This window comes from Danio aesculapii, chromosome 23 (genome assembly GCF_903798145.1).
Source record: "Danio aesculapii chromosome 23, fDanAes4.1, whole genome shotgun sequence".
In the NCBI taxonomy this organism is placed as follows: Eukaryota; Metazoa; Chordata; class Actinopteri; order Cypriniformes; family Danionidae; genus Danio; species Danio aesculapii.
In genome coordinates, this window is record NC_079457.1 from 20,434,330 (window position 1) to 20,447,542 (window position 13,213).

At 37.3% G+C, this 13,213-nt stretch overlaps 1 protein-coding gene across 1 annotated transcript in view; it reads right to left on the reverse strand.

The window, feature by feature from the left end:
- The window catches only part of arhgef25a (Rho guanine nucleotide exchange factor (GEF) 25a), a 145,394-nt gene extending 132,625 nt beyond the window's left edge, over positions 1-12,769 (reverse strand). The window contains exons 1-2 of the mRNA XM_056448838.1: positions 12,144-12,769; positions 8,785-8,923 (exon numbers count right to left, since the gene is read on the reverse strand). Of these exons, the coding sequence (XP_056304813.1) occupies positions 8,785-8,923; positions 12,144-12,239 (235 nt within the window). The 5' untranslated portion in view covers positions 12,240-12,769. The remainder of the gene's footprint in view (positions 1-8,784; positions 8,924-12,143) is intronic.
- Between the last annotated feature and the right edge of the window lie 444 nt (positions 12,770-13,213).

The window sequence follows — 13,213 nt, forward strand, 5'->3', positions numbered from 1 at the left end:
ATAATTGCAGTTCAAATTTAAACAAAAAGGAAGAAAAAAAATCAATTGAACAAAGTCATTTCTGAGTTTAGAGGCAAAGTTTTTCCAAAGATTTTTCCAAAATGGTGGCAACAAAGCCAAATTTTCGATTATGAATTATAGAATTCAGGTTGCATAGCAGACACCTTGTAGCAATAACTGTCAGCTTTATGTTCTAATAAAGTCTTGATGTGCATTAAACAAATGAAATAAAACATACAGACATGAAAACACACATTGGGAAAGCCTGAGGCAACCAGCACCAATTTCCCCCAGTAGAGTGGCAGTGCAGCTCCAAACGCTGTAGTAACAAAGGCCCTTTTAAGGTCGGGACTCGCTTAGCCTATGGGTCTCCTGGGAATTCTGACTCTACATTCCCCCAGCTGTATCTTGTTGTTTTATGTATAATGAATATGCGTAAAAGAAGTCTTCATAATAGGGCTACTTTTAAATTTCTTGCAGAACACACCATATATAAAGATCATTGCTGAAATACACTGACACAATGTTTTATGCCAAATGACAGCAAGTATCTTCTACAGTAGTGATGAATGCATGATTAGTCTCACTGTAAGAGAACAATACAGCATAGTGCAAGGCATGACGGAGCCAAGCAGATTTGCTGGAACTGAATAATGAATGGAGGATAATGAATAAAATAATGATGAACAAAAATACTTCACCAGATCCAACCTTCTGTGCAAATGAGCACTACATACTGATGTTTGAAATTAATAATACAGAAATAATAAACAACAAACATTTCCCAGTCTTCTAAAATATTAAAATATTTCTCCATACTTCTCCACATGAAACATATTCCACCACAGGGATCCGAATGTGTCACCCTAACTACCTGAATTCATAATCCTAGGAAACAGTACATGCATCAGCGATTCACCTTGGAAATCACAGCACTCTCTGCTTCCTGTTGTTGTGTTTCTAAGCATCAACCATACAAACGATGAAGGGCATACGTGTTGTTTTGAAGGCTCACGTAGTCATCCTTAGCCAACGCTGTTACGAAAGAGCTTCATTACGTGCTTTGAGGCATGCCTGCCTAAAAAAACGACTCCTGGACAGGACAGTGAAGCTTGGGGATTTGAGCAAGACATGAGGGCTTTGATCCAAGGAAATGTCCTGAATGGACTGCCGGACACAAGCTTTGAGTAAGTATGAGGAGGAAAATAAGTTAAAAAGGAGAGGGTGAATGTGTGCAAGCTACACGTCTGCATGTGATTTAGTGAATGCTGGCACTGTCCCGTGATTCCACTGAAGCCACTAAACGGCATCTTGTTTCTAATCTTTAACAGATGGGTGATCTCCTGTGCCTCTAGTAACGCAGGGGCCTCTTTAGCTATAGACAAAGCAAGGAATGGAAATTCCACTCTGAGCCCTTCAGATCTTATTGATGAGGAACTGAAAAGTATTAACTGGAAGAGAAGGGCATCTTGAAAAATCACTAAAGCTTTTTGATTAAACATGCTGAGACTAAAGCAATGGTTCTCCCAAGAATAAAAACTGTGTCATCGTTAACTCACCTTCATGTTGTTCCAAATCGATATTACTTTCTTCTGTGAGATGCAAAAGAAAAACATCTAAGTAATGATCTCCATATTACTTTCAGTGGAATTACAAAAACAGGATGTCGAGGCATCGTATAAATATGTATACACTTACAAGTGCCATATTGTTTTCACACTTAAAGTTTGGTTCAAGTTTGGTCTAAACCAAAAAAATTTACATTTTCAAACCAAAATTGATACATATTTATGGCAGAACCTGAAGATATAGAATTGTGTTTGTGATATACATACTGCAACAGAATTTATCAATGGGATTTTTTTCATCTGTAAACTTGTAAAGAGCTTATGAAATGTACTAAGGAGTGAAAACAAAGCTAGGCATTCTACAGTCATACAAAGATCTGCTTCAATGAGATGCAGATGCAACTAAAACAGGTATGCTTGAGCATCTCATGACATCATGTCCTGTGTTTGTTTAGTCTGTCTGTTTAGTTGTCTTTTGGCTTTATTTGGGCACTCGTATTTCAGCTGAATTGCACCAGAGTTGATTTGAAGCAGACCAAGACCCCTCTTTTTCAGGGGGGGTGGGTTCAGACAGCAGAATACCAACTCATTTTAAACAGAGAAATCAAACCAGAATTCATTTCAATAGCACTGGGCATAACAGTAAAGTTTCATTTACACCATAGAAAATTTTATTTGAACAATAACCCTGTAAAGATCTGTGTACACATTTTGTATACACAAATTATATACACATTTGCTGAACCCATCTGTTTACATTAATTAACTTTTTTTTTTTTAAATTCATGTTTAATAGTGGAATTTGGGCAGAAAAACTTTATTACCTGTGATGCTAAAATTTAATGATATCAGAAAGTCGCAACCCTGCACTATTAAAACGCTGAAATATTTGACTGTATATTTGCAAATAATAATAATACAAATTATTTATATTTATATAGCGCTTTGCTGGAAACTCAAATCGCTTTACACATTGGGGGGAATCTCTTTATCCAACACCAGTGTGCAGCATCCACCTGGATGAAGCAACGGCACCCATATTGCACCAAACCACACACCAGCTGATTGGTGGAAAGGAGACAGAGTGATGAAGCCAGTTATGATAAGAGGATGGTTAGGAGGTCATGATGACAGTGGTGGTTCTTGACCAGAGTAATTGGGGGGGCCGGGCAGAGGCCACTTGTACATTTAGGGGGCACACTTAAACATACATCACAAACTACTTTAACAATTATTCGAAGTCATTTTTTTTATGCATCACTCTGCAGTCTTCATAAACAAGATAAGTAAATAAATTAACTCAAAATAATCTTCCTTGTTAATTTATTTGACTAGTAACTTTGTTTTGTAGTGCGATAACCTATTTTTAACATTCAAGTATATAAAGGCATATTTTTGCACCTGTAAACTTCCCTCCCATTCATTTAAAATAATGTTTCCCAAGTGATTAACAAACCAAGAAAATTTTCAAAGTGTTTCCTATAAAACAGTCACAATAAGTCTTATTTCTTATTGCTTATTTATTGAATAAAAGCAGTTTTTAATATTTTAAAAAACAAAGTTTAAGGTCAGTATTATTTGCCACCTTAAAAAATATTTACTGTATATTTTTTGACCGTCTACACACCAAATGAGTTATACAGTACCTTGATTAATTATTCCAACTTCCCTAGTTAACATAACCTAATTAAGTCTTTAAATTGCACATTAATCTGAATCAAAGACTATAAAATACATAAAGGGCACCTAGGTTACCCCTTTTTTCAGAATTAATCTTTTAGTCTTTTGTGTCTCCAGAATGTGTCTGTAAAGTTTCAGCTCAAAACACCCATCAGATTTTTTATTATACATTTTATTAAATTCTATTTTTATACATTTTTGCACCAGGAGGCGGTTCTGGTGTACTGCGCCTTTAAGGCTAGTCCTCCCCGCCCACTGTTTCTAAATGCCTTTCTCCGTGTCTTAATCTCCTCCCTCGGCTGCATCAGACAACAGACAGACTTAAAGGAAGATCTCACGTAGTGTTTGTGAGAAATACTACAGTAAGAACTTTATCAATGAGTATTTGATGCATTTGTTGTGTTAAGATGAGTCAACTTAATGTTGAGTCACACACAATGTTCACGCAAGTTCACGCACACACACAGATACATACACACACACACACACGACACGTACAGATACACACACACACAGACACAGTGCGGACACGACACGCACACACACAGATACACACACACACAGCACGGACATGACACGCACAGACACAGACTGTTTTGCACTCTTTTTGCACACAAATGTGACACAGGCTACAGGTTAATCTTCACTTCTGTATGGATATCTGTTATGTTAATGTACAAAATAAACCTGATTTAACGTCCACAAACCGAGATTGAAGCGTCTTCTTTTATAATTGTTCTGACACGTGGCTGTGGTGATAAAGTAAAGCTGAAGTAAATCGCTGTAATTCATTACACACATGCTCTGTTTTAAAACATTTTAAACTTGTAAAACTCACTCTTGATCACGTTTGATGATGATTGATGATCCTATCAAACTGAACAGACCTTATTCCTGGTTGCTTTGCGCACGTTCTCTCTTGTTGATATGATCAAGGACATGTAAATACGCAGCTGTCCATTAATATTGGTGGGCGGGGGGACCACCGTTTTTATGTTGTTAAATTGAAAAAAAAAGGACTGAGTGTGTATATATCACCCCAATATGACGGTCTATACACTATACTTACACATGTCTGTCCAAACAGCTTGAAAAGTAGATTTTTTACCATACTGTAGGTGCCCTTTAAAGGGACTTTAATCTGAATACAACTATCTCGCAAAATAACTAGTAAAATATGCACTCACTGTCACCATGGGAAAGATAAAAAGTAGTTAATAGAAACGTTAAATTATTATGTTTAAAAACATGATGTAGTAAAATCGTGTGTTGATGGCTCGTGCTTTACATTACTCATTACTGAAAACAAAAATGAATGAAGGCAAAACTAAATGAGTTGAATATTACTTTGGCATAAGAGTGACTGAAAACTAAACTTGATCAATGTGTTTCATTTGTTCTCCGGTACCTGACAACTGTTTGTAAATTCAAGACTGCATTTCCTAACGTAAAACTATGTACACTCAATTTCTAAATTAATAATGGTCTCTGCATAGCTATTGGAGACAAAAGTCTAAGGTAATCAACAATGAAGATTTTGATGAAACATGAATGAAGTATAATCTTTTTATTACCTGTGTCACTAACAGAGAGAGCAAGTGTGCGAGAAAGCAGAGGGAGCGAGTGCGCACGACACCGAGAGTACGCATGAGAGGCCTATCTCCGCAGTCTGCCACTGATGGCTAATCTCGCTTCTCCGTGTTTGCACTTTGACAAAAAATACACGTCCAAATTTAGTGGGGCCAGGGGGGGCCAAGCTTGTTGACACGGGGGCACCGGTGCAAACCTCTCATCTGTATCTTTAATCTTCACCAGCACATGTAGCCTCTTGTAAGAAAGTCATTTTGAGTTCATAATATTCCAAAGGTGATGATAATAGTTAAACATGCCAGTTTGTTCATGTTTTAGTTTGCTGAAAGAATCATTTGCTTCTTTGATTTTCCAGCATCTCATTTGTTTTGTTGCGCTTCACTCTCACGTTTGTCTGTTTATGAAAGGATCAGATGTCAGAAGCACATCAATTATCACGCACACGTTATTATCATCAGCTCAAGAATTTTGATATTTCAAATATAGATGAGCAGCCAGCAATCGCGAGAAAGCAAAACCGCTTGCGCTCTAGACGGCCTTGTAAACAACTACAATGCACAGGGATGACAAGGTTTGTTTAAGCTTGGGTTGACCCCGGCTCGTTATTATATGTATATATTATTACAGTGTAATGTCTCGGCTGTGTTTTTAGAAATGGCGGTTCCTTTGTTTTCATTCTCCTGCTTTTGTATGCGCCGGTGACGTTTCTCTGTAAAACAATAGTGTTCTGCTGCACGTCTAGCTCCACCTTTTGGTACCCTTTGCAAAGGGTACCCAAAAAGTGGTACGGTACAGTTCGCTTTTCCTACCTTTTCACAATGGAAATGGCCATAAAATCCTACAGAACCGTACCGTACAGTACCACTCAATGTAAATGGGCCATAAGTAAATACATTTTTTTATGTGAACAGACCCTTTTAATGAGTAATCATTTGGGTCATTACTTGTCCATGCAAAAAAAAGAAATCTGCAAACCAAAATTCACAGCATAGAAGTAAACAAAAGTAGTAAATTTATACAAGGAAGCATCTCTGATTAAATGGGCAACAGTGTCGACTCTTGGTATGGCTTAAACTAATATTTAGAAGCTACAGCTCTGACACTGCAATTCATCTAAGTAGACTCATGTGCGACAAACATCCTAAGGCCTCCTTGCCATCCCATACACCACGTCCTGAATAGTTAGAGATTTGGCTACTTGACACATACCTCAGGATCCAGTACCCGTCCCGCAACAAAGCTTTTTCTGTTCTGATGGACACATTTTAATCCATTTAACTCCAAAATCATAGCTGCAACAAGTGGTGCTTTTTTCCAGGCACTGGGCAAAGTCAGGCGAGTGGGTCTCCCATCTGGAAGCTGTTCAGTTCAGCTTTCCATCCAGTTTTCGTCACGGAAGATTAACAAAGATCGTTTTCCCGCTACAAGTTGATTAGGAAAGTTTGATTATCAGTTCAGGCGGTGCAGTTACAGGGTGTGGTTCATTAACCATCCGCATGACCTGTAAAAACGCCGATCTGATAAGAGTCTTGTTACCTTAACGAAGATTTATTCACAATTAAAACACCGCGTTGGCCATATTTAACTCTTCAGGGCAAATATCACAAACAGGTGCGTTATGACCATGTTGATATCCATCACAACAACACAAACAATAGCATGATATTTAAATAGGTAAACGATAAATTAATAATGATTTACAGCAACTTACATTTAGATGTAATATTGCAAGTAAATGTGTCTAGTTTTGTGCTGTTAACAATAATATATCCAAAAAATGAAGCCGAAAGCACAGTGGAGTGTTGCACACGTCAAAGATACACACACTATTTAGTGAAATAAAGCATTCAATGATGGCTGATCATGTAGCTTATTTCAGGGGAAAAGTTCACCCCAAAAAAAAAAGTCTATATTTTAATTAAGTGTTTAATTAAAGCAAATATTTTAATTAAATGGCTCATATTCACACATAATCACTCAATCGCCTAATTTAAACTGGAATTTTTTTACTGAAGGATTTTTTATTTTAAGGCAAAATTTGCTGTTGAAGTATACGTAACCGAGGCCAGCTAGCAAAGTGCTATGTAGGTAAACCTCAATCTTCTGACCTTAAAAAGTGCTTTAGTGACAGACGCTAGAGGCCATGGTCTTTAGCCTCCTTGTTAGAGCAACCGACTCCCATACAAAGCGGGTTGGGTGCAGTAGAACCGGTGGGTTACATGTGGGGGCTCGTCCGGGATGGGAGTGAGGTTTGGGGGGGGGGGAGGGGGGGAGTGTAATGGAGGCCAGCTAGCGAAGTGCTATGCAGGTAACCTCACTCCTCTGACCTCAAAAGTGCCCTAACGACAGACGTTAGAGGCCATTTTTTTAGCCTCCTTGTTTGAGCAACCAACACCCATACAAAGAATCGCCGGTTCGCAGCTCAGACCGGGTTGGGTGCAGTAGGACAGGTAGGTTACATATATAAAATAAAGAATGTTTACTTTCACAAAGGTACAACATAGATGTCACAAAATGAGAAGGGCAATTCTGGATGTAAAAGTGAAGACTTTGAAGACGTGCACGGATGTTTCTAGCCTTGTAGGAGCTTGATAAGCTAGCCCAGGTGTGTCTGATTGGGGTTGGAACTAAACTCTGCAGAACACCGGCCCTCCAGGATCAAGTATGGGCATGATTCAGGTCACTTATTAAACACGGTCACTAGTCGCCACCTACTGGCGTAATCTGGAATTATGTTGCTATGAGTTTAAGGCATTATTCAGAAGTTGTAACAAAAATGAAACACACATAACAAAAAAATAGACAGTTTCCTGCATCTTGTGATTAATGGTTTTCTTTTATTTACAATTACGACTTATTACTTATTATACTAACTTATTACAGTGTAACTTTTATTTACATTTTAGTCATTTGAAACAACATATTGTATAAGAAGTTATATATAGGGGAATAAAATACCTGTAACTTAATTTACATGACTTACCCAGACAATACGTTATTTCTGACTACTAAAAAATGTAAATAAATGTTAGAATGTCAAATTTAGAAAATCAAATTTGATGGTGCAGAAATCAAGGTCTCTTCATGCAATTCAAAAATGTAAAACAGACTGAATCAGAAAGGTTTAGACTTACATTTTAAGACATAATTACTTTTTATATATTTATTATTAGGCATTGGTATTATCATGAGTGGAAATTAAATGCAAAACTTTTAAATGTAAGATGTGTTGCATGTGTGTATTTTAAATGCTGAAGCTTACAGGCTGAAGGAGCAAGCAAACATCAATCTGAGTACCGAAAGGTCCAATTTATGTTTTCAAACAGGTTGCTTATTTACACCTCACATTCCATCATCCAGAAAAACAGGTAGCCCGACAAAACCCACTGGCCCACTGTTACTAATGTCCCCCAGGATGAAAAGGTCAAACAAACAGAGTAATGTTTTGATAGCAGTGTTTACAGCTTTCATGGAAATCAACTACGCCTTTAAATCTTAGGTGAGGTTATTTTCAGCCCATACTGAAACCATTATAATTCCATGTAAGCGCCCAAAAACAAGCCGATAGTGTTAACTACACTTGTAAATATTTGGCAAACCCTAAACACTGTAGACCAGAATGTTTGTTTGTACTGTGGGCTGAGTGCAGCAGAAGGACGCCTTTTTGCAGCATTTCAGGCCATAATAAGGATATCACTCTGTCATTAAGCATATTGAGCAGATCAAAACAACGCCTGATTTCACAAGAGAGGCATAATTAATACAGAAATAATAGCTGCTTTAAAAAGGAACATAGCTTTACATCAACACTATCATATCTTCCTTTGTTTCTGAAGGTCAATACTCTTGTTTTTGCTGTGGCTCCATTTGCCTCATGTTGTGTACGTTTAACCTGCTAATACTCAAGTCAAGCAACATTTGACCAAATATGGTTGTTGTGCCTTACTTGCTCTGTCTCGTCTTCGTACTCTTTCCAGGCTGTCCCGGGACATGTCCTCCCAGTTCAGTCCCTCTGTGTCCCATGGGGGCCGCTGTCCTGTCTTCCGCTCCGGTTTCACACTCAGGTGCTCAATATTCTCTGAATTCTAAGATCAATGAAGAACAGTAACGATTACTTTAAATTACTGACAAACTTTCTTGAAATATTGGAAATATATATAGTTATTTGATGTTTGAACGGTATACACTACCTGACGAAAGTCTTGTCGCCTATTCAAGTTTTAGAAACAACAAATAACAACTTGAATTCTAGTTGATCATTTGGGATTGGAAGTGGCTTATAGAAAAGGCAAAAGTCTCTAGATTACGCTTATATTATCAATAAAATATAACCATGCCTTGATTTTTATTTATTTAATTAGGACAGTAAGGTCCTACAGAAATAATGTACAGTATAGAATATAAAGTCATGGTGCAGTGGGAAAAAAATGTATATTGTGTATGACTCATGAGCTTAGACGACATCTATACATCTCTGCAATGACTCAAACAACTTATTAATAAAGTCATCTGGAATGACAAAGAAACCGTGCTTGCAGGACTCCCATAGTTCATCAAGATTCTTTGGATTCATCTTCAATGCCTCCTCCTCCATCTTAACGCAGGCATACTCAATAATGTTTATTTCTGGTGACTGGGCTGGCCAATCCTGGAGCACCTTGACCTTCTTTGCTTCAGGAACTTTGATGTTCAGGCTGAAGTATGAGAAGCAGCACTATCCTGCTGAAGAATTTGCCCTCTCCTGTGGTTTGTAGTGTAATAGGCAGCACAAATGTCTTTTGATACCTCAGGTTTTTGATGTTGCCATCCACTCTGCAGATCTCTTGCATGCTCCCATAGTGAATGTAACCCCAAACCATGATTTTTCTTTCACCAAACTTGACAGATTTTTTGTAAGAATCTTGAGTCCATGCTGGTTCCAGTAGGTCTTCTGTTGTACTTGTGATGATTGGGATGCAGTTCAACATATGAATCATCTGAAAAATCTACCTTCTGTCTATTATTTGTTGCTTTTACAACTGGGATCGATGACAAGACTTTTGTCGTGTACTTTATTTGATGATTATGAAACTTTTTTGGATCAATAACAAGCATCTTTGCCAAATAAAAGAGTTAAATAGGTCTTTCAACTTATTTCAACTTTCAAAGTTATTAAGATCATGTGGCACTGATGACTGAATTAATGGCTGGTTAAAATACAGAAAATTAAAAACAAGTATAAATGTATTATTTCATAATATTACCTTGATCGATTCAATAAAGATTTGGGGGTCAAAAAAACACCAATATAATCCCATTTTTATATAAAATGTATATACATTTAAATAATAATATGTGTAATGCATCCTTGTAATATATATAATGCATCCTTGATAAATAAAAGTAATACATTCTTTTAAAATAAATTTCAATGACCCCAAACTTTTAAATGTTATACACAAAAATATCAATTGTGCAATAATCCCATGACCAAATTTTTGCTGCTTTCTAGTTTAATTGATTATGAATTTGGTATGTAGCCAGTCCTGTTCCCTTTGTTGTATCTAGCTTGTCTTTTTTAGACAGATATATTCAGCATTGATATTGCAATGTGTGTGCTCGCGATAGCCAAATGGCAGGATATGCAATATGCAAGGATATGCATTAGGTTGGGATATTAGTTGATCAACAATTGAGCATACATGAGATTTGTGGAGTAATTGCAACGTATAACCATAACAGAGTAAAACGTATCACTCGCATGGGTTTTAAAGACATTTACTAAATTTCTGTATCTGAATACTGTTTGACTCTCCAGAAAACCATAAAGAACTATTTATTTACTTTTTTCTTAGCTTGTATTTATTCTTGCAATTAAATTTTTATACATAATTTACACACTTACAAAATCAACCTAACCAAAAATTGAAATTAAATTAATGATTTTTTACAATTAGAGCTATTCAAGCCATCTGGCAAAATTGTTTTCATATGGCAATATATATTGCAGCAAACAAAATATCGCAATGTCAGAGTTTTCCAATATCGTGCAGCCCTAGTAACTACAAAACGTTAATTATATCTTGGTGATTATCAAATTGATTATTGAAACGATACATTTTAATGTAGAGTATGTCATTTTTACTTTTATGTTCTTAGCAGATGGTTTCCAACCAACCAGTCCTAACATTCCTCACGCAAATGTTTTCCTTCTCAGACTTTATTTTGGCAAGGCCAGTGGAACTGAAAACGTTAAAGAGTATTATTTTAAACCCTCGGCATTGTTTCTCTTGTACTCTATAAACTGTGTGAAATGTTATTGATTTGTGTGTACATATATTGTTTTTATATATATACAATTTTTTATACAGAACATTGTTTGTTGTCTTACTGTTCAGTAACAGGTTTATCAGAGTGGTTTTGGGGGAAAAGGTCTATGAAATAGAAAAACCTTTTATCAAAATCTTTTTTTCTGATCGTATTAATAAATAGCAATGAGCCAGTTAAACATTCAGCTTGACAGCTGCTTTGGGAAGACGACATGTGCATGTTTGTTTATGAGGAAATGTCTTAATCAGCGCTTGTTTCCTGCGCCTGCAAGTGCTCTAAATTCCTTTAAAACACCCAGGAGGGCGTCTTTCATGTGTCACTGCAAGCCATCACTGCGTTCTTGCGTATAGTTTTCCTCTGAAATGTTTCTCTGAATGACTTCACTGTTTATCTCTCAGTTCTTTTCCTATCTCTGATGTGTTCTTCACTTGATAGATGTCATTGTTATGAAATGATATGGATGTTCACAAACAAAAGGTCACGTAATCTTAATACCAATTGTTTTTCTAAAGCTCTACACACACACAAGGAAGACACATTTCATATTTTAAGTTCAATTATTCATATGACAATTCTTATCCTCAAATTTACAAATACGGCAATTAGTTCCTGATGTAAAATGGCATTCATTTGCAGAACTGAAGCCTGTTAGATTGGATGACTGACAATAAGCTTATCCTACTGTCTGTCATGGATTTGTTTGCTTCTCTTTTTCAGACTTCACTAACTGTTAATCTTTATCAACCCTGAAAAAAAAAGCTGCTGACTTGTTCTTTATGATTATGCGAACTAATACATCTAAAATGCTCCCCAAATACATAAAACTAGCAATGGTTTATTATTTGGCATTATCAGATAGAGCTTCACATATACCAAAGCAATATCTTGTAGCACAAAAATACAAAAAAATGGCAGACACGTGTTGTGAAACACGTGTGTTGCATAAATATAGTTTAAAATGGAATACAAAGGTGAAAGGCCACCGAAGTCACTCACCCACTTCTGATTGGGCATCGCCAGAGATGTCAGCATATCCGCCATAGCACCCAAAATCTCATCGGTTCGTCCCTGGTTCTTTGGAAGAGACTTCATATTCCAGCAGCTCGTGTCTATGTGACTCTCCTAGTGGATATTCCCTCCCTCCTTCAAAAAAAACTCTATTTCTCAAGGATTGTTGTATCAGAGCTTTGATTTTCAGCCTAGCTCCAATGTTGTATGATCCTCCAGAATGCTCTTGCAGATAAGCAATGAATTATTAAGGAGGATGGTCCGATTATGTCTAGTTTAAAGTGGTCGAGGGAGTGCTGTTGTCCAAACTAAAGCGTCTTCTTTGGCTCCTGTCCTTCTCACAGGTGGGAAGGTCTCGCTGTGGGTCTCAGTCAGGCCTCTCTCTCGCCCTCCCCCCAAAACCAGGGCTGTTCCTGAGAGAAGGTTAGCCGCACCAGAGTAATCAGTAAAGATAGCGTTTTGTTCTTTCTCCTTTCCTTCCCTTTGAGAAAAATCGTTTGTTTTTGCGTGCTCTTTGGCATTTGGGACCTTTTGTGAAAAGAACCGCTCTAACCGCTCATGAGTCAGCCTTTTCTGTCTTGTCATTGGCTGTGTTCTTCTACCACCCCTTCAGTCGACTCCTCTCCACCCTCTCTACATCACTTTCTTCTATTGTGGCTCCCTTGCACAACAACACACTGATTCTCAGAACAATCCTAAAGTTTCTGTCATCCTCCTCCTTTCCGTCTTGTACTTTCACCATCATTTGCTCTAGTTGTTTCCTCTCCAGGCCGACTGGATGACACATGGCTTTTGGCATGGTGCAAGCATAAAAAGCAGCAAATACCCCAAATAAGGCAGCTGTGCTAGACCCAGAGCGCCGACACAGAAGCTGTCAGATATAATTCATAACGGCTGCCCACTTTAAAACTTACAACAAAAGCATGAGGAGGAGGAAGAGGAGGTTGCAGGGTCTCGCAGAGAATTTTGAATGTGTATCTAATTAAGCGTTCCTCAACATTGTTTGTTCATTGTACAGTAAGCTTCATTAAGTTTTTTTAAAGAAAAGAATGAACTAA